General features: G+C 37.2%; 2 protein-coding genes across 2 annotated transcripts; one reads left to right on the forward strand and one right to left on the reverse strand.

Annotated features, from left to right (window-relative positions):
* Positions 1 to 5952: 5952 nt before the first annotated feature.
* On the forward strand, positions 5953 to 11971 carry LOC114314253 (flavonol synthase/flavanone 3-hydroxylase). Its single transcript, XM_028260716.2, has 3 exons — positions 5953 to 6692; positions 10696 to 11023; positions 11495 to 11971. Exons 1-3 carry the CDS (start codon positions 6238 to 6240, stop codon positions 11705 to 11707), a joined length of 996 nt encoding a protein of 331 aa, XP_028116517.2. The 5' UTR covers positions 5953 to 6237; the 3' UTR covers positions 11708 to 11971.
* A 6812-nt stretch (positions 11972 to 18783) lies between these two features.
* On the reverse strand, positions 18784 to 21871 carry LOC114314254 (S-locus lectin protein kinase family protein). Its single transcript, XM_028260717.2, has one exon. The coding sequence runs from the start codon at positions 21408 to 21410 to the stop codon at positions 18807 to 18809; it is 2604 nt and encodes an 867-aa protein (XP_028116518.2). The 5' UTR covers positions 21411 to 21871; the 3' UTR covers positions 18784 to 18806.
* Between the last annotated feature and the right edge of the window lie 341 nt (positions 21872 to 22212).

The raw sequence follows: 22212 nt of genomic DNA on the forward strand, positions 1-22212 counted from the left end.
GATTTCACATGCAGGGTACATATAAGCACATGTCATGGATCCCCCTACGGGTGATGATACAGCTAGCAGATAGTTCATAGGTTCTAAGGGTCTATTCAATTTCCGTGAAAAAGCATACGACACGTATGAATGCGTAGACCCCGAATCCATCAGTACATATGCATTTTGAGTACAGATAGAGAGAATACCTGACACAACGGTCTCGGTATTCTGCACATCTCCCGGTACTAGTGCGAACACTCGGCCTTGCCTCACAGGCTCTTTCCCGGTAGCTTTAGGGTTAGGCTTTGGTGGAGCATTTGATACTGCTGCGCTTGGTGCAGCTTTACCACTGGCTTGTGGAGCAGAGGGGCAGTCTTTAACCATGTGGCCCACCTTGCCACACCGGTAACAAGCTCCAGATATTCTGTAGCAGACCCCCTTGTGCTTCTTGCCACACTCAGGACAGGGTGGTATAAATCCACTCCCCTGACTGGGGCTAGTTGTCAACCCCGTATTCTGTTTCTTGTTGGCTGGGTTGTGCTTGCCTTTCTTGAATTTGAAACCCTGCCTTTTACCATGCCATTCAGTTGTTGGTGTTTCAGATTGCTTCACCGCTGCAATGTTCGACTCGGCCATCAATGCTCGGTCGAGAACACCCACAAAAGTCGGTAATTTCAAAACATTTATCCGGTCAAGTATTGCCACATTAAGGCCACCTTCAAATTTTCTGGCCTTCTTATACTCAGTATCCACCATATGCGGTGCATATCGGGCAAGTTCAGTAAATTTGGTTTCATATTCTGCAACGGACATTGTGCCCTGCTTCAACTGTTCAAATTCAGTCACTTTCCTATCCCTAACACACTGAGGGAAATACTTTTCAAAGAAGGACTCCTTGAACTGAGCCCAAGTCATAACAGTATTTGTATCACGGATCAACATCCACCACCTTCTAGCTTCTTCTTGAAGAGTGAAGGTAGCTAACAATACCTTGTTCGCTTCCGAGCACGGAAACACTTCAAATAATTTCTCTGTTTCCAGAACCCAAGCTTCAGCTTTTAGCGGTTCAAGGCCTCCCTGAAAGGATGGCGGTTTCATTTTGCTGAACTTCTGGGTAAGAGCAATTATATCCCCATCATTCACATTCACATTAGGTTCCGGCTGAACCGGAGGAGGAGGAGGAGGTGGGGGCGGTTGGTTCTGTTGTTGTTCAAGTCTAGCAGTTATCAGTTCGATCATTCTTTCCATTCTTTCCATTCTTGCCTCAGTAGATGAGGACTCAGGTTCATTTGCATTGTCCATTTCACTATAAGTAGTTATAACAGTTTTAAACATAAGCAGTCATTTGTTTAACAGTTTAACACATTAGCAGATATTCAGTCATAACATAACCACACACTTTTCAAGTTCATGAGATGCCCTAATAACTTTTCTAGGACACCCTATAGCTCATTTGGACACGTGTGTGCGGTATAACTCGTGGTAAGTATCGCTCTGATACCATTCTGTCACGACCCAAACCCGGCCCTATGGGTTTAGCACCGTAACCGGCCAGTAATCCGAGATTACCGAAGGCCTGCAGAACAGTAATACAGTAAAACAGAGTACAGGGCCTGGCGGAAGCCAATACAGTAATTAAATAATGTCCAATGAGCTGTGACAGTCTGTATGCAAAAGATTTTCCATGCATTCATACATAAACAGTACAGAACAGTATGCACAATATTCACATCCATTCAACTAGGGACTCAACCCTACAGAACAGTACAGGAAACGTTCCGTCTGTACAAAACAGTACGGTCTATACAAAACAGTAAAACAGTACAGAAGGGGGAAAAAACAGACAAAACACCCCCAAGCCATAGCATGGCAACTCGGAACCTCGCAGTGAGGCACAAAGGCTGGCTTGACAAAACTGGAGTAACCCTGACGCCTCTAGCTGCGGTCTGGTGCCTGTACACCTACATATATATATGAGCAGTGAGCTAAAGCCCAGTGAATAACATAAAGCGTAAAGAGGTTTAGAATGAATGTCCTTACAGTAATGAAAATAGTTCAATTCAATCAGTATTTCAGTCGTTCAGTACAGTAAACAGTCATATGTGGTACATCCATTAGCATAACAGTAACAGTAGGTCTTGAAAGACCGAACAGTAATGATGGCCATCAGTCAGTAAACAGTAGTGGCCCCACGAGGGAACCGACAGAGAATTCTGTCGCAGTAACAGTAACAGTAAACAGTAGGTACTAAGGATGCCACAGTACAGTTCAGAAATAAAGGACATACATTCATTCAGTAAATAATACCAGTTCAGTAAACAGTTCAGTTCAGTATTCAAAAGATAGTCAGTTGAACATATCTTTACACAATTGTTACTCACAGAGTTTTGGGCTACAGTATGCTAGAGCGTGTCTTCCCAGTTGCCAACCCTACACAGTTCACAGGTTGAACACACACTAAGCTATACAGTTGGGAAAATATCATAACTTAATCCCTAATTCCTCGGTGTGTTCTACAACGATATCCTCATCAAGATGTCTTAAACTAGGCCTAAGAATGCCTAGGATGGGATGAGGATGCAAAAATGCACATTTAAAAGCGTTTTCAGAAAAACAGAGTCCCGCTCGAGCGCATGTTTCCCCGCTCGAGCGGACATGCAACAAAGGTACACGCTCGAGCGTACTGTAAAAGTACTGGATGGGTGAAATCTCCGCTCGACGCCCGCTCGAACTTGAGACATGACTCCGCTCGAGCGCCCTATCCTCCGCTCGAGCGGACTGTAAAACAGTGCAGAGAGATGCTGGTTGCTCGGATTCCACGCTCGAGCGTAACTTTCCCCGCTCGAGCGGAAGTGCGAAATCTGGAAAACCCAGATTGCACCTCCAAGCTCAAACTCAAGTTTAAATGCATCAAAATCGATCCTCTTGGGCTCATTTTCTGGAAAACTCTTATAAACACATGGAATAACATGATTCAAAGCTCAATTTGAGAAATCAAAGCCCAAGGGTGTTTAATTCAAACCCAATTTCAAATCATTTTCCAAGAACAATCTTCAAACATGACATGCATGAGTTTTAAACCAAATTAATGCTCCAAAGCTTGATCAAATGAGCTCATTTCTTTTCAAACCAGTTGGAAACATGGTCTATAACAACAATATGAGCATGCATGCACTAATGTCCATGTAATCAACCTCAAAATGCAACAATACCAACATGCATGCAAGAAATAATCTTCAATCCATCATTAATGAACCACATCATGACTTAGCTCTTCAAATTAACATGAATCATGCAAGAACTAGCTCAAACACATCAATAAAGGTTGAGTTCTCTTACCTAGAGCCTCAATTACAAGTGTAGGACCACAAAGCAACAATCAACCTTCAATTCTCTAAGTTGCTTAAACCAAATCTCAAGAACTACACCAACTCTCACTCTCTCTCTCTAAATTCGGCTAGAACAAGAAGAAATGGCTGAGCAAATGTGTTTTGATTCAAGTATAAGGCTCAAGTGTGTGTATTTGAGATAGTGGCCCACTCAAGGGCATAACGGTAAATAAGTCCAACTCTTTAATTAGCTTATTTAATCTAATTTAATCATACCTAATCAATTTTCAGATAATTGTACAATAAAAGCACATAAATTACGAGGGTCACAGAACACTAATCGGTTTCAGATTCGGCCGCCGATAAGGCCTTCAATTAGCAGTTTAAACACTAAAATACGAACAGATCAAATAAACAATCAACAGATAGAATGCAGTTCAAACAGATGTATTCATTCAATTCAGTTTCAATTTCGGTCAGTCAGTTCAGTACTTTAGTCAGTTCAATTATCAGTCATTATCAGTTCCCTTTCGCAGTAATCAATGATTAACGGTAATCATTCGGTCATTAATCAGTAAACAGTATGAGGGTTGTTACAAAAAGCCAACCCACTTCCCAAACCAACCCTAAATCATACACAAATCTCAAATGCCAAAAAAATTGAGACATGTAGTCAAATAATAATAAGTGTTTTAGTGATAATTATTTAATAGTTTCGGAACATTATATAATATTGGGCTTATTTAGTATCACTTATAAATTAACTTTTATAATTATAATATTTTAGATTATTAACTTAAAAGATCTAAAATAATTATAAATTTATTTGATGTAACTTCTTATAATCTATAATAAAAACTAAAAACAAAATGAACATGTTTGATTATATAAATTTTCACATAGCTCTTTTGTTGTGTATATAACCAAGATGCCGTCAAAGTTATAATTAAGGTTTAAAAAAAAAATGGGACTATTTTGTTCGCACGTATTTAGAGATCAATCATGCTACAGAGCCCGAAAGCCCCGGCTCGAATTTGGCTCGAATTTGAGAAGGAAGAAGAAGAAGAGAAGGAGGAAGAAGAAGAAGGAGGAGAAGCAGAACTGGAGGGGCCATCAAAATCGGGCTGGAGGCAAAGGCGAAGGCGGGCGGAGGCGGGCTGCGATGCGACAATCGGCCGACGAGCTGGGACGAGCGACGAGCTGCGACGACTCTCTCTCGCCTCTCACCTCTGTTTCTCTCTCTCGCCTCTGTTTCTCTTTTTCTGTGTTCAAAACGAAGAAGAAGAAGAAGAAGAAGAAGAAGAAGAAAAGGAAGGGGGGAAAAAATTGAAACCCAAAACGACGTCGTTTTGGGTTTCGAGCCGAATTCGAGCCACTGATTTCGGACCCTCAAACATTTCTCTTTAAAGATTTCAAATAAACTTACATTTCTCTTTAAAGATTTCAAATAAACTTTAGTAATTACAAATTGTAACTTAATAATTTTTTTTTCTTTTTCCAAATAAACTATAATCTAAAACTGTGACCAAATATCAACTTTTTTATAATCAAATAAATTAATTTATGAATGTTACCAAACGAGACTATTGTAGATGTGGTGTTACAAATCAATTATGTAATCATATAACATATTGACTCATTTTTGTTAAATAATTAAGAGATAAAGAATAATTCAGTTAATATATATTACAATTTTTTATTAATTAAGAATACCAAATAAATAATATTACATATTATTACTTTGAAAATATCTTACAATTGTTTTTTTAACCAAATAGAGATAGTGGGACTTGGGAGGGAGGACCCCGTGCTTCATTCCCAAGGCCGGCCTCGGCAATAGGCGCATTAGGTCATGTCCTAAGTCCCTCAGGTCATGTCCTAAGTCCCTCAAAATAGATATAAAAAAGGGATCTTTTTTATTATAATTTAGTATAATATATTAAGGTTTCGTTTGGGAACAGACTAATGTAATAATTTTTTAACTAATTGACTAAAAAGATAGGTAAAAAAATTTGTATGTTTGGGATGACTTTTTGACTAATTACAAAAAGTTGTGCAAAAAGTAGAGAGAAGCCGTAATTGTTGACTTTTTGGTATGACTAATTCGCTAATTGGATAATTTAGTAACTTTTTGGCTAATTGGCTAAAAAGGTAGCATCCCAAACGAGGCCTAAGTATGTTATAAGTTTAAAAAAAATTAAAGAAGGCTCAAATTAACTTAAAATAAATTAATCCATTCAAAAATTGAAAGACTCTTTTAAAAAAATTAGTATTGTTATCCATTGACAATATATCCAAAAAATGTCCCACCAATTATAGTTTAGTGTAATATATTAGGTATGTTTTAAGTCAAAAAAAAATTAAGGTAGACCCAAACTAATTTAAAATAAATTGACTTATTAAAAAAATTGAAAGACCCATTTAAAATAATTAATATTGTTATTCGTTGAAAATGATTTTGCAAAAAAACTAAATTATGCAAGTATGATTCATTTATTTATTTCTAAAAATATAAGAAGAGCGAAAATCAAGCGATATTTATTAATTGTTATAATATAATACTAAGTATTTTTTATAATTTTGACATAAATCTTTTATCCGTTATCTTTAATTTATTTTTTCATTTAATGAAAAAAAATATGAAGAGTCAAAAATTTATCAATTGATTATTGATTTTGTGAACCCGAAAATGTGAGGGCCGCGCCTGTTCATTCCCATGTGTTGAAGTAGATATGATACTACGAACATTAGCACGTGAGTTGCAGTAGGTGCAACTAACAATCGACCAAGGGTCACAATGTGTAACCGACCCATATGCATACTATTTGAGACCTATAAATAAACCAACATTGTGTGTTTTTAACTCAAACAAGTTCCAAGCACATTCTAAAGGAACCACCCAAAAAATAGAAACAATTAAACAAACATGGAGGTAGAGAGAGTGCAAGCCCTGTCCCATGTAACTCTCCATGAGCTCCCTGCAAAATTTATCCGACCGGTCCACGAGCAACCGGAGAACAGCAAGGCTATCGAAGGTGTCACCGTCCCCGTGATCTCCCTCTCTCAACCACACGATGTGGTGGTCGATGCATTATCAAAGGCTTGTAGTGAATGGGGATTTTTCCTCATCACGGATCACGGTGTCGAGCCCTCGTTGATCGGACGGCTAAAAGAGGTTGGGGAGGAGTTCTTTAAGCTCCCACAGGAGGAGAAAGAGAGCTATGCAAATGATCCTTCAAGTGGGAGTTTTGAAGGGTATGGAACAAAGATGACTAAAAATTTTGATGAGAAAGTTGAGTGGATTGATTATTATTTTCACGTCATGCACCCTCCTAAGAAGCTCAATCTTGACATGTGGCCTAAGAACCCTTCTTCATACAGGTATGTATGATTCACATAATCTTATATAAATTCTATCATGATTTTTCAAGTTTTAGTAATATTACATATTCAGGGGAAAAAAATTTGAAGAACAATTTTTATTTATTTATTTATAAAATTGAGTCAATATAGTTAAAGTTTCATGAGGTAACAGAGAAGCTGTTACAAAATTATTAAAAGGTCATTAAAGTTAGCTTAGCCAAAATTTGAAAAGGTTTCTTGGAAATATATGGAAAGAAAAATAATATGCTATTTTTCTACGAGAGGGACTACCTTTGAATGGAAGAGCCACATTGACTTCAAGAAAATGACAATCTATTTTTTTTTATTTTATTTTATTTTTTTTGAAGATGCTTTGGGAAGAATTTTTTTCTTATTTTTATTTTATTTTTTTAAGAAGAGATTGAGCCTCAGAATTGGGCTTCGAGCTGGGTTGAGATCCAAAACATACAGCCCAAGCCTAAGGTCACGGTTTGGGCTTGGGCTCAGGCTCAAGCTCAATCTCAAGCCAAGCCAGGTCACACCGAGCTATGAACGAGTTTTGAGTAGACTGTAGATCGATGAATCGATTTTACACTCCTAACTCACGTCTAGTTCGGGAATTGAGGAATACTTTGGACTTTTAATTTTTTTTTTATTATCATTAATTTTTAATTTATAACAAACCTGATTTAGTTTTCTGTTGAATATGCAGATTGCAAAAAATAGGCTAGTGTTGTATGATTGACCCTTTTTATGAGACGTTATTGGTTAGTTTTGGATACCGTCACATAATATCTTATTAATAATGTAATTGGTAGAAGGAATGAAATTTACAAATTTATTTTAAATAATTAAAAAAAATAAAAAAAAAATACAATAAATTATAATTAAGGAAGGATATGCCCATGTAATATTCTTAAGAGAAATGCCTTAGAGATCAGTGGAGGTAACCCCACCACCCCACTATTTTTTGATTGGTGGAATTTTTTTTTTTTTTTTTTATTTATTTATTTTTTTCTTCTAACCTTGCTCTCCCAGCCCCCACGTGGGGGGTCTGCCCGCTGGGGTCTCCAGCAAGGTCCTATTCCTAAACCCACTAATAATTTCTCTCCTCTCACAGATAAATAAATATCCACACGTCATATCAAAAGCGACTCATGACAGGTCCATCTTACCTGTCCAAAAATAATTCTTTAATTATTTTTGCGATGGCTCATTCATGAGATCTCGGCAATTGAGCCCACCCCTGATTGATGAGTGATCAGCCCATTCGTACTAAGCTGTTTTTTGTGCTTGACAAAGCGGCCTACATTTTATTTTACAACTATCTACTGTCCTGCCACATTCAATTAAAATAAAAAAGACTGGTAGTTGTGTTTGAAGTGACATTAATAATTCCTATTTAAATTAACTTAATAATTTTTTAATTATTTAGTTAAAATATAAGTTAAAAAAAATTAGTATGTTTAAAATAATTTTTTAACTTTTTACGAAAAGATGTGCAAAAAGTAAAGAGAAAGGGAAATCTTTGACTTTTTAATATAAATTTTTGATTTTTTGATTTTTTTAATAACTTTATGGCTTTTAAGCTAAAAGAGACAGTTCCCAAACGAGGGCTTAATAACGTTAATTTCACATTTTTATTATTATTTATATTTACAGAATTTTTAAAATTATAAATAAAATTTTATTTGATTTATGTTTTAAGTTTTAAAAGGTTGTAAACAATTTCTAAAATTTATTAAATTTTATAAATACAAAAAAATTGATTGAGTATAAAAATGGCCTGTGGCTTGAAATCCACCCTCGATCTAGGATAAGCCTCCTGTTTAGGCCCGTTTGAGCGGGGCCCCGAGCCCAGCCTTAGACCCTAGACCTGTGCCATCATTTTGAAGTCCGACCCATCGGCCCCCTTAAGGCCCACTCAAGGCCCAGTCCGAGGTCCGGCCTACCGAGGCCCAGTGTTTTTCTAGTGGAAAATAATAAAATTTTGGTAGAAAAAATAAAACAAAAAATAAAAAGATTTGTTCAAGCCTGCCCAAGCCCGAGCTCAAGCCTAGAACCACCGGCCCGCCCTGAGACCCGGATACCCCCCGGGCCTAGGCCTAGGCCTAATTTTCTGGTCCGTGGGACGGCCCGACTCGGCTTGAATTTTGATAAGAACCCACAAGACCTGACATAGGTCAAGCCAGGCCAGGCCAAATTTACACCTCTAATCATTATTGGCTATCATTGCTAATTACATCTTGCACAAACCATCTCTAACCAGTATCTCCTCAATTGCCAACCACCTTGTTTGGAATGTGGGTTGACTTTTTAATTTTTTGACTTTTTGGCTATTTTAGTTAGGGGCTAAAAGCTAAAATAGCTTCTTTTAGGATAGACTTTTTGATTTTTTTGACTTTTGTAAGAGAAAAAATAAAATGATTATCGGTTGGATATGACATAGGGGTGTTTAGGAAGAAAAAAAATAGCCTAGTTTAGACTAAAAATCACAAAAAGACAAAATAGGCTAAAATAGTTAATAAGACAAAATATCACATCAAACCCATAATTATTTCACTTTTTCTCTCACAAACATCACAAAAAAATCCAATCATTTTTTCAAACACAAAAATTTTAGCCTACTAAAATAGTCAACTAAAATAGCCACTTCCCAAACAAGGCCTTTGTCGTCTTATTTGGCTAAAATAACATATTTTGTCTTATATGACTATTTTAGCCCCAACCTTTATTCCAAATAGGGCCTATATGTCATAGCCACCAACCACCTCTCACCAATAGTAACCACGTTTTGTTAAAAAACACCGACAACTACCATCCTAGGAGATCGACTAGCCCTTATCTTTGTCCATAGACAATCACTTTCGACCACTACTCCCCGTGGCCATTAACTACCTTTGGTTATTGCCAACCACCTGACACCAATAATAACCACTTTTGGCCACTACCTTTCGTGACTGACAATCACATTCGATCACTACTCCAATAATTGACAACCACCTATCGCAATTACTCATTTTCACTTGTTTTTAAAATAATTTTTTTAAAAAAGTTGCGTACCAAAAACTTTTTTTGTTTTCATTTTTATCCAAAATAAACATAAACATATTTAATATTTTCTGTAAACAAAAGATAGTAAACTGTAAACATTGTCAAAATACCTAAAATGTGCCAATCAATTAATTCTGGAGACACCATTTAAATATTTCTAATACTCTATTTACGATGACTGTCTATTTTATAAAACGCAATTGTCGTTTATTTTTTGAAAATAAATATGATTAAAAAAATTATAATTATTAGATCAATTTATTTTTTTTCATAAATGATATACACAGAAAAAAATTTTAAAAAAATATTCAAATCAACAGAATCCAAGGTAAACTTTGCCACTCGAACAAACCAAAAAGAAGCCCAACCCTTTTAGTTTCTATTTGCAAGAATAATAGACACCATCATTATGAATAGAAAGTAAAAAATAAACAATTGAGCATGTTTGGTAATTTTTGTTCAGTTGTAATCATAATAAATAAATAAATATGTTAGTTTCACTTTTTAAAATTTGTACAATCTAAACCTATCAATTATAAGTAAACTAATTGTAATTTCTCCATTTTCACTGTTTAAGTTAGAATCCAAATTTAACAAATCAACATTTGACATTATTATACTTTAATGTAACCACCACTTCGAAATCATAATTAGCACGACTTTAATTCATAGTCACGACCACTTTAGAAGAAAAAACAAAACAAGACAAAACAACACAAAAACATATGATCCACTTTTAAGATGTGTGGACAATAGAACTAGCCTTCATAATCCCAACACGCTCGCGTGCATGCACAAACAGAGAGACAGAGAGGTTTTTCTTTTCTTTTCTTTTCTTTTTTTTTTTGATGGGAAGAGATAGAGAGAGATTGAAAAGTAACTTTCAGATCTTATTTTTCCAAATAATTTTTCAACATAACTTTTGTCACTTAAATTCAGATGATGAAATTAACATGTAAATATGCAGGGGAGTGACAGAGGAATACAATGTGGAAATAATGAGAACAACCAACAAGTTATTTGAACTTCTCTCAGAGGGACTAGGTTTGGATGGGAAGGTTTTGAATTCTTCTTTGGGTGGTGATGAAATTGAATTTGAAATGAAAATCAACATGTACCCACCATGCCCACAACCTCAGCTCGCCCTCGGAGTTGAACCTCACACTGACATGTCTGCTCTCACTTTACTTGTCCCCAATGACGTTCCCGGTCTTCAAGTTTGGAAAGACGGTAATTGGGTAGCTGTCAATTACTTGCCAAATGCACTCTTCGTCCATGTTGGTGATCAACTTGAGGTAAAAATACTCTTCTCTTGCTCACCTAGAAATATCAAACAAATGAACAAAAAGTCTAGTAAAAGGAAAAAAAAAAAAAAAAACACCATACTTGGAGAAAATTGCATTGAATATGACAGTAATGATTCAAATTTAGCATATATATGTGAAAACATAAAGTTCTTCAAGCAATGGGTCTATTTGACAGTTTTTTGTAAGTTGAAAGCTAATAATTAGAAACAGAAAGCCAAAAGCACTCATTCGTGTACTTCTCAACAATCAGTTATTTATTTTATTTTACATTTTATAAATATTTTTGCCTCATAAGTTAAAAGCAGAAACTGCATCAAACATTGGCACAAATTTTCAAAAGAAAAATGCTGTAAACATCTGCTGCACTAGACAGGGCCAATATCTAGCCTGACTGTAGTAAAAAAAATCAAGATTCAGAAAGCGTTTCAGTGCTGCAACTTACAAAACATTTTGTTTCAGGTACTAAGCAATGGTAAGTACAAGAGTGTTCTTCACAGGAGTTTGGTGAACAAAGAAAGGACAAGAATGTCTTGGGCTGTGTTTGTCGTGCCTCCTCATGAAGCAGTGATTGGACCTCTTCCAGAGCTCATTGATGAGAAAAACCCAGCAAAATATTCAACCAAAACATATGCTGAGTACCGTTATCGCAAATTCAATAAGATTCCACAATAATTGCATTTTATTGAGCTGAGAGGTTGGCATTGGAAAAGTCTATGCTGGTTCTCGATATTAATATGTCTGTTTTTGTCCCAGTTCCACTCAAGTATGATTGTGCCTCTACGGAGGAACTTTCAGGATTTGTGGGTACAGAATTGTTTCTGGTTCAGTTCATCTATTGCTTTTGCTGAGAAATTATCTTCATTACAGTCCAATGTATTGTACCCCCTGAATGTTTCTTAAATAAGATTATTTCTATTTGTTCAGTTTGAACTTAAATTAATCCATGAAATCATCTCATACTTGGTATTGAATGATAATATCAATAACTAAAAATGTTTGCACATGCCTAAAACCTTCCCCTAAAAGAATGAATAAACTAAGAAGAAAAGTGCTTTAGTATCAGAATATCTGAATAGATTTACATATCAATAGTTGCAGCAGAATTGTAGAACTGTGCTAAGGTGCCCAAACTATGAGCGAAATATCGAAAACTTCCTTCTAGCCTTTAATATCCTAAATAACTACAAAATAAGACTAAAATGTTAATCACATGATTTCAATTGGGCACAGGCAAATCCACAAATTCACAACCGTAAATGCTTCTTTTATTTTGTTATTTTCTAGATCATATAATAGACTACATCAAAGTGTCTCGATTTGGTTGAGAACATATTATGATAGGTTCCGGAAATTGAGAAATTGTCGTTTTCTCCTTAAAATATACGCAAAGATAACCCTAGATAAGTCAATAATGAGCCCATTGTAGGATCACAAAATTAAAAACACAACACAAGAAGGATCCTAAACAATAGTGTGAAGAAGAACCAACAATTCTAGACTTTAATTTAAACTATAATAAGCAAACCATTAACTTAAGAAAGAGGTGTTGGTCTTTTGGCTCATATCATCATAAAAATTACAAAAGAAGCAAACAATCACCTATTGATTGAAGCATACCCAAATTAATTGGATGGTTGATTTCAATGTTATGATGTTATAATACCATGAAATATACCCAGTTTTAATCTTTTATAGCCAAGACAAAAAATAAAACTGATTTGTAGCTTTAAAAGTGCTCGAGTAATCTCAACCTTTCTTTTTTTTGTATACTCAAAACTCCAACTATAGAATTTTCGCTTTCTAGGTTATGCTTCACAAGATTCAAAAACCAGGCTAAGCAACAAAAATTATATTCCAACCAATTAAAATCCAAAATGTGAATTCATCTAGTAATGGTTTTGTACTTCTACTTTGTTTTATTCTATTTTCTAAAAGGTGGAATCCCTCTAAATTTAGATAATTTTATCCACAAGCTAATAATTTTATCCAACGTGTTCAAGATTTAACGGAAAAAAGCAAAAAATCGTGAAGAACAAGCCTTAATATAAAAAGGAAATACAAAATTATGTCTGAGATTGAAATACAAAATGAAAAAAAAAATATACTATTAACAAAAGTTCGAGAATGTATTTATAAACAATAGCAAAAGAATATCAGCAATGCTAGGTATCATGAAAAGTCTTTCATGAAAATAGTCATGAAAGATTTGTGACCTTTAGATTACACTTACAATAAAGCACCACACACTAATCAAGGTAATCTAAGGGTCACAAATTTTTCATGATTCTTTTCATGACAAAATTTTCATGATCTCTAACATTTCTCAAAGAATATTAATGATAATCATATACAGTAAACAAACAATAGAAAGGCCAGATCGGACACATAAAAGGCTGTCAGGTCTAAAAAGCTACTAAAAAACAATCACTTTACTTAAGCCATTAAAACACCGTGCAGTGTACAAAAAGAAGTAAGAATTGAGTTATTGAATTTCATTAGAGAGACTACAATAGCTAAATGAAAAATAGAATTACGTACATTTAATGGCACACAATTAATCCACAGTAAACCACAAACTAGTAGTAAAAATCTCAGCCAGTGAATACTTGAAGAAAATTATGAAAAAAACAGAGATATTTCATTTATTGAAAAACTACCTTTCATACTTACAATTGATCTATATATAGAGATCAATGCAGAATATTCTAGAATCTCTAACAGCCTAACAGAATTTGCATATTACAAGCTAGTTACAACTGCCACATGTGGACTGCATAACTATTTTGATAACTGTGGCTGAAAGGTGGCGTGGCTTGTGGCTGAAGTGTGAATTGAGCTGAATGGGTGTGCTTCTGCAACTGTGGCTGTATTGGTTCAGTTGACAGTTGGCTTAGTAGTCTCAACAGTCCCCTGCAAGCTGATGGGCTGCTCAAAGACCATTAGCTTGTCCTTGAGATACTGAAATCTTGAAACAGACAAGGGCTTGGTAAACAAATCAGCTAGTTGATCAACAGTAGGAATGTATTGGACAACAAACTGCTTAGCCAAAATTTTATCTCACACAAAATGACAATCGATTTCGATATGCTTCGAGCGAGAATGAAATACAGGATTGGAAGCCAAAGCCATGGCAGACAGATTATCACACCAAAGCACAGGTATGGTTGGAGAAGAGATACCCATTTCAGTGAGCAACATTATAATCCAACTAAGCTCAGCCGCCGTATGTGCTAAAGCACGATACTCTGCCTCAGTTGATGAGCGGGATACAGTGGCCTGTTTCTTGGCAGACCAAGACACTAGATTATCTCCCAAGAACACACAATAACCTGAGATAGATTTTCTATCATGAATATCACCAGCCCAATTGGCATCGGAAAAGCCATGAAGATCAAAAGAACTAGGAGTGTAGTGCAACCCATGAGGGAGAGTACCCTGCACAAATCTCAGAATCCTTTTAACTGCAGCAAAGTGACCCACTGTAGGAGCATGCATGTGCTGACATGCTTGATTAACAGCCAAAGAGAGATCAGGTCGAGTGATGGTAAGATATTGTAAGGCTCCAACAAGACTCCGATAAAGAGCAGGATTATCAAAAGGAAGAGAGGCATTTGGAGGAGTATTGGGCTTGACAGATATAGGAGACGAACAAGGTTTACAAGCAGAAAGACCGGCTTTCAAGAGAATGTCCTTGGCATATTTTTGCTGAGACAGAAAATATCCGGTATTGGTAGACTGAACAGAGATGCCAAGAAAATAGGAAATGTTCCCTAATTCCTTCATAGAAAAGACATTATGCATATGAGTGATCAGTTGCTGAATATGGACAGAATTATTGCCAGTAAGTAAGATGTCATCAACATAGATGAGTAAGTAAGTAACTGAGTCAGAAGTTCTGTGAATGAAGAGGGAGGAATCACATTTACTATTTACAAACCCTTGGGAAAGTAAGAAGGTAGAAAAGGTGGAATACCAGGCCCGGGGAGCTTGTTTGAGACCATATAGTGCTTTGTGAAGTTTGCAAACATGAGAAGGGTATGAAGCATCTATAAACCCGGGAGGTTGAAGCATAAAAACTTCTTCATCAAGAATGCCATGAAGGAAGGCATTGGAAATATCCAACTGTTTAAGAGGCCAGTTATGAGAAAGAGCAAGGCAAAGCAAAATTCGAATAGTAGGTTGCTTAGCAACGGGGCTAAAGGTTTCATGAAAATCTAGCCCTTCTTGTTGTAAGTACCCTTTGGCTACTAAACGAGCTTTATATCGGGCAATCGAGCCATCGGAGTTTCGTTTCACCTTGAAAACCCATTTACACCCAATAGCATGTTTAGTAGGTGGAAGAGACACTAAGGACCAAGTGTTTTGTTTTTGCAAGGCTTGAAACTCGTCAAGCATAGCCTTATGCCAGATGGGTGAAAGTAAGGCTTCTTTGTAGGAAGGTGGTTCGGAATCTAAGAACAGAGTTGTAGTTGTGGCTAAACAATGAGGTGATGCACCAGATTTGGAGCGAGTGGTCATAGGATGGATATTAGAGGAAGTCAAAGGTAAAGAAGGTAGTTGGATGGCAATGGAGTGAATAGGAATGGAAGGCTGATTTTGTGCCTGAGGCTGATTCTGGGTCTGTGCAAGATATGGTGCCTGAGTATGGACATGCTGGTGCTGTGACTGAGATGAAGACTGATACTGGGTCTGGGCATGTGGCTGTGTCTGTGGCTGCTGAAACTGATGTTGAGACTGAGTATGGATATGTGGAGAGAAATTCGGAGTCTGTGCAGGTGGTTGAGTGTGGACAGATGACTGATTCGGAGCTGGCAGATTTGGAATCTGCTGAATCTGCTGATTTGGTGAAGCAGAGGATGACTGTTGGAGCTGAGAAGTAGACTATGGAACATGGACCTGAGGCTGCACTGAAGAAATGGAAGAAGAAGAATAGGATGGTGAGAAGGAAGGCCAGAAAAAAGAATGTAAATGAGGAAGAGAAGGAGCAGGTGAAGATGAGGAAGCGAAGGGAAAAATATTCTCATGAAAAACAACATGTCGAGAAAGATAAACTTTGCCGGATTTAGGATCAAGACACCGGTAGCCCTTAGCAAAAGGATGATAGCCAAGAAAGACACATGCCATAGATTTGGGTTGAAGTTTAGTAGACTGATAAGGTTTGAGCCAAGGAAAGCATTGGCAGCCAAAAGTTTTAAAATAGGAAAAATCTGGTATGGATTTAAAAAGAACTTCAAAAGGAGACTTGTGAGCAAGTTTGGAGGATGGAAGTCGGTTAATAAGAAAAGTAGCAATAGCTATAGCATCAAACCAGTAGTGCAAAGGAACAGAAGAATGATGGAGAAGAGCTGTAGCAGTCTCAGTGATATGGCGGTGCTTTCTCTCAGCAATACCATTCTGAGAAGGAGTATAGGGACAAGAATGCTGATGAATAATTCCATGAGTAGTTAAATAAGCGGTCATTTTGGATGTAAAATATTCCGAGCCTCCATCAGTTCGTAAAATATGTAAAGGAGTGGCAAACTGATTTTCAACATAAGCCTTAAACTCCATGAATTTAGCACAAACTTCACTCTTATAAGCCAAAGGATAAAGCCAAGTAAATCGACTAAAATCATCAACAAACAAAACATAATACTTGTAACCAGAACTAGAAGCAAATGGGCCCCAAACATCACTATGGATGAGGGAAAGTGGTGCATTTACAGTAGAATTGGACAGATGAAAAGGTAGCTTATGACTCTTAGCTAGACAACAGTCAGTACAATCAAAAGTAGTAGACTGATGATCAGACTTAGAACAAGACAAGTAAGGCAAGAGATGATTCAACTTTATTACAGATGGATGGCCTAATCTATTATGCCAAACAGAAGTAGAAACTGGTACAGTAACATGAGAAGAACTGAGATGAGCATGCAACATAGGTGGTGAGATGGCAGCAGCAGAAAGAGATGGATTAAAATGGTATAGGCCATTGATATTAGAACCTTGATGAAGAACTTGCTTCGAAACCTTGTCCTGAATCACAAATGTAGAATCATCAAAGGTAATAGAATAGTTATTATCTTTGGCTAATTTGTGAACAGAAACAAGATTAGAGGAAATAGAAGGAGTATGTAAAACATTTTTCAATCGGAAGGAGAAATGAGGTGTAGGAAGTAAGCCATTACCAGTGTGATGAATATGAAGAGTATTACCATCACCGACTGTTATTTGATCAGATCCGTGATAAGGATGAGAAGAAGTGAGATTATTCAAATCAGGTGTGATATGCTCAGTAGCTGCAGAGTCAAGATACCAAGGGGCTGAAGTAGAAGAAGCTGGATGAGAAGAAGCAACAAAAACCTGTGAATTGTTCTGTGGAGAAGTGGGAGACTGAAATTTGTTCTGTGTGGTAGACTGAAATTGTGGATCCAGTCTATACCAGCAATCTAAAGCAGCATGACCATGTCCTCCACAAATTTGACAGATCAGAGAAGATGCAGATCGACCTCGTCCTCGAAATGAACCATGGCTAACATAATTCTTAGGATGACTAGAAGAATAGAAAGAACCAGAATGTTGATTCTGTGAATGACTATTTGGAGATCCAGTTGAGTCATATGAACGACCTCCTCGTCCTACTCTAGAGTATCTTCCTCGAGATCTAGAACCTCGATAGGTATAATTCAAAGAACCTCGAACAGAAGAGAAGGCCACAGTAGGTTCAGTAGGATCTTTGTGATGTTTAGACTCAACATGTATGGCTTCAGAGATAAGCAGAGAACTCAGTTCATCAACTGAAATGGATTCGGAACGAGCTCTAATCGTCGTCTTAAATGCATCATATTCGTCAGGAAGTCCATTCAAAATCAGAAGCACGAGATCTTCATCATCAATGAATGCAGAGGCAAGAGCTAACTGACTTACTAACTCTTTGATTTTTGTGAGATATGCCTCCATAGACTCAGTTTTCTTGGTAACACTGTTAAGTTTGTTCTTGAGTTGATGCACATGAGATCGAGAAAGTGCAGTAAACCTCTTGTGTAAAGCACTCCAAACCTCAGAACAACTGTGAAGATGAAGAACTGTAGAATAGAGTGCAGGTGATAAAGTTGCAGTGATGCAACTAAGAAGATGTGCATCTACAAGTTTCCATTGAGAATAGGCAGGATTATCAACCTCGGATCCAGAATCATCTTTGATTGTAACGGATGGACAAGGTGAAGTACCATCAACAATGCCAAGTAAATCAGTAGCTTTCAAAATATTCTGAGTTTGATTCTTCCAAATCAGAAAATTTGAGGCATCAAGCTTGACAGTGATAAACGAAGACAGATTGGAAATGAGAAGTGTAAGATTAGAAGGAATCGAATTTGAAGTCATTGAATTAACTGAAACAAGAAGATGAATCAAGATTGAACACAAATGAGGATGAATCAAGATCGAAGACAGATGAGGATCAACTCGCAAGAGATTGGTGCTCTGATACCATGAAGAAAATTATGAAAAAAACAGAGATATTTCATTTATTGAAAAACTACCTTTCATACTTACAATTGATCTATATATAGAGATCAATGCAGAATATTCTAGAATCTCTAACAGCCTAACAGAATTTGCATATTACAAGCTAGTTACAACTGCCACATGTGGACTGCATAACTATTTTGATAACTGTGGCTGAAAGGTGGCGTGGCTTGTGGCTGAAGTGTGAATTGAGCTGAATGGGTGTGCTTCTGCAACTGTGGTTGTATTGGTTCAGTTGACAGTTGGCTTAGTAGTCTCAACAATACTATCTTGGGCCTGAGACCTGCTGTGATGATATATAAGAGAATGAAGTAGGTGAGCCACTCATTTTACTACTAACAGAAGCATTTGCTCGTGGATATAACATAAAATCATCTTGCCCATCGTTCTCTTCTATTGTGGAAGCCTCAGTAAATCGACGCCCATAAAAGCGCAAAAAGTTCAAAGACTCCAGCCTTGGCTGACCCACAGGTATCTCACATTCCAACATGCCAACAACACTAACCATATTCGGTCTAAGTGCTGGCTCCTCGTGAACACAACACAAAGCCACACGCACCAACTTCTCCACTTCTTCACTAGTGACCCGCCCCTCTAGCCTCAGATCAGCAACTTCCATGTACTTTCCTTGCTCGTGCATTTCCAGTGCAAAGAGTGGGAAATAAACAAGTTGTGGCGGTCCTGATGAAGATGATGAGTAGCCACCACCACTAGTATCATCATCAATACTATGGCTTTGTGTTCGTATTGAGCAGTTTTTTCTTCCACTCACAATTTCAAGCAATACCATTCCAAAACTATAAACATCGGTTTTGTCTGAGATTGCAGAGCTAGTAAGCCATTCAGGAGCAAGATAGCCACGAGTACCTCTCATTGTTGTGAATAGACCAGACTGTTCAGGGCCTAAAAGTTTTGAGAGCCCAAAATCAGAGATTTTTGCCTGGAATTGGTCATGCAAGAGTATGTTCTCCGGCTTGACATCACAATGGATGATCTTCTGTTCGCACCCACTGTGCAAGTATGCAAGCCCACGTGCAGTTCCAAGCGCTATTTCAACCCTTTCTTGCCATTCTAAAACTGGTCCATTACCAAAGAGGGTTCGGTCTAAGGAGCCACGATTCATATACTCATAAACCAACAATCGTTCTCTCCCTTGAGCACAAAAGCCTCTCAACTTGACCAAATTGACATGATGAATATTTCCTATAATTGCAATCTCAGTGCAGAAATCCTTCATCCCTTGAATGCCTAAATTAGTGATCTTCTTTACCGCAACTAGAGATTTATCTGGGAGAGTACCCTTGTATACTGCACCAAACCCACCTGATCCAATCTGAGTGTTGAAGTTATCGGTTGCATCCTTTAGCTCTGTATACTCGAATCTTACAGGTAAGCCTGGGATAGAGAAGGAATCTAGTTCCCCTGAAGAAGGAGAGGTTGGGTAGCTGAGTTTTACCTTTCCAGTTTTAGAGATTCTGGACCTTCTCCACCAGAAGAATCCCAGGGCAACTAACAGAAAAAACCCCGTGAAAGGCAAGAGCACCAAACCAACTATGGGAAATCTTAGTGCTTGACCATTAAAATTATTATTACCATTCGTAGGCGAAGATCCAACTAGTGTTTTAATAAAGCCCAATCGATCACCGTCACTTCCGGTGGTTGACATAACCGATCCCAACTCATTTTGAAGGACAAAACACGAACCGGATGAGTTTTCAAAGAAAACTCCCAAGCACGAACAGTCCGCCAAGCAGAGATCTTCACAGACTGATAAGTTAACACCAGACTTTACAGGCATAGTGAAATCATTCGCAAAATAGTCAATACCATAGCCAAGCCTCGAATATGACACCAATGAAGTGTTACTCCCACTGTTGTTATCCGTTGAACTACATGAAACTGACAAGGAATAAGAACCATCACTTGGCACACAATCAGCTGAATTTGAAATTACATGGAAGTTAGGTGGACATGAGCATATTGGATTAGATGCAGCATCATCAGAACACAAACCAAGCCTTCCACAGATGAAAGGAATTTGGCATTTATCATCTGGGCCCACAAATTCCCGTTTCAAGCTAGACCCAGAAAAGACATTGAACTGGCCAGAATAATCAAGCTTGGCTATTCGAAATTCAGATGGAGACAAGTTCACCTGAATAACAACTACACTACCATTATGACCAAACAGATACAGACCTGTTTGGTTTATCGCCATATACTCCACTGCATAATTTGAGTTCGTATAAGCCTTGGTATCCATCGACAGTTTCCAATATGTCAAATTCTGCCACTGCAGTAAAGCGTCTGAGGCACTAACCGCGAGCCTGTAATTGCCAGTTGACAAGTCACCGCTTGATACAGCGCTCGACAGCAATAACCCAAGAGGCAAATTCTGCCCAATCACAATCGTGTCCGTTGGATAACGAAAGCTCTCCCAAAGGGTAACATTGAATTGATCAAGCAAAAGAAGATTGCCCATTTCGGTTAACTGAAGAGCGGACACCGACGCCTTCAATGGCGCAGTTGACCATCTAAAAGCGCCATCTTGATCGGTAATTGAAATCCCATCAAGGGTTAGACTCATCTTTCCTGAATTCGAAATGGGAGCATCACGATTAGCAGACCAAGTGATAGCATTGGATGCCATGTGAATGACACACAAATAGAAGTTTGTTTGCTGACCATTTGGATTGAACAGAGAGGCTTTGAATGTTCCATTACGAGAGATTAAAAAGTTGCCAAAATTGTCAACGAATTGGAGATTGGAAGCAGTGAAGTTTGGGTATAGAAACTCTGTTGAAGTAATACAAGAAACAAGAGAACAAGATAAGAAAAAGATTGCTAAGACAAATAGTGAATAACCCATAACAGAGAGTATAGATGAAAGGAAGAGGAACACAGCAATGGTTCAGAGACAGGAAAGGATTGAATGGGCCTGCTCTGGCTTTCACCATATTTTTTCCCCCCCTAGTTATGTTATTGAATTTGGCGTTGACAATCGAAACTCTCTCTCTCTCACCGACTTGACAGTGATTGGTGGGCCAAGCAGACGTGGGTGTGAACATGAGGTGATACAATCAACTGGGGGGATGTAGAATACCTATAAGAATTCAGTGAAAGGTCTGAACTCAGAATGCGTTAATTTAATCCAAAATGGCTGTAGTATCATGCACACTCTATTAAATAATAATATCCTCCCTCCCTTGTCATTATTGAGAGAGAGAGAGAGAGAGAGAGAGAGAGAGAGAGAGAGAGAAGTGGCCTGCCCAAGTGAACAATCCAATATTCAAGCACACGAATTTTGAATGAGATAAAACATCGAATAACTTGTGAGCCTGAAACTCTTATTTATTTAATTTTAGTACCTTTTTGTTCTGATTGTTGCAATAGATAGACAGATAGATACATAAGGAAAGAAAAAAACACATGGGGTGTTTGGAAACAAGTTTTTTTAGTGTTTTTTTTTTTGCTAAAATAGTGTTAAAAGACAAAATAAATTAAAATAGTTAATAAAATAAAATGTCACGTCAAATTCATAATCATTTCATTTTTTCTGTTACAAACATTACATTTAACTATAAAAAAAAATTCAACTATCTTTCTAAATACAAAAATTTTAACCTCCAAAAATAGCCAAAAACTAAAATATCTTTCTAAAATAACAAATT

Source organism: Camellia sinensis, chromosome 3 (genome assembly GCF_055761805.1).
Source record: "Camellia sinensis isolate YWXY chromosome 3, ASM5576180v1, whole genome shotgun sequence".
Lineage (NCBI taxonomy): Eukaryota > Viridiplantae > Streptophyta > Magnoliopsida > Ericales > Theaceae > Camellia > Camellia sinensis.

Excerpts from the sequence above, each read along its gene's own strand:
- LOC114314253 (XM_028260716.2), top strand. The coding sequence starts at position 6,238 with ATGGAGGTAGAGAGAGTGCAAGCCCTGTCCCATGTAACTCTCCATGAG. Across the intron at positions 6,693-10,695 it reads AAGAACCCTTCTTCATACAG|GGGAGTGACAGAGGAATACA; the intron begins GTATGTATGATT and ends GTAAATATGCAG. Across the intron at positions 11,024-11,494 it reads ATGTTGGTGATCAACTTGAG|GTACTAAGCAATGGTAAGTA; the intron begins GTAAAAATACTC and ends ATTTTGTTTCAG.
- LOC114314254 (XM_028260717.2), bottom strand. The coding sequence starts at position 21,410 with ATGGGTTATTCACTATTTGTCTTAGCAATCTTTTTCTTATCTTGTTCT.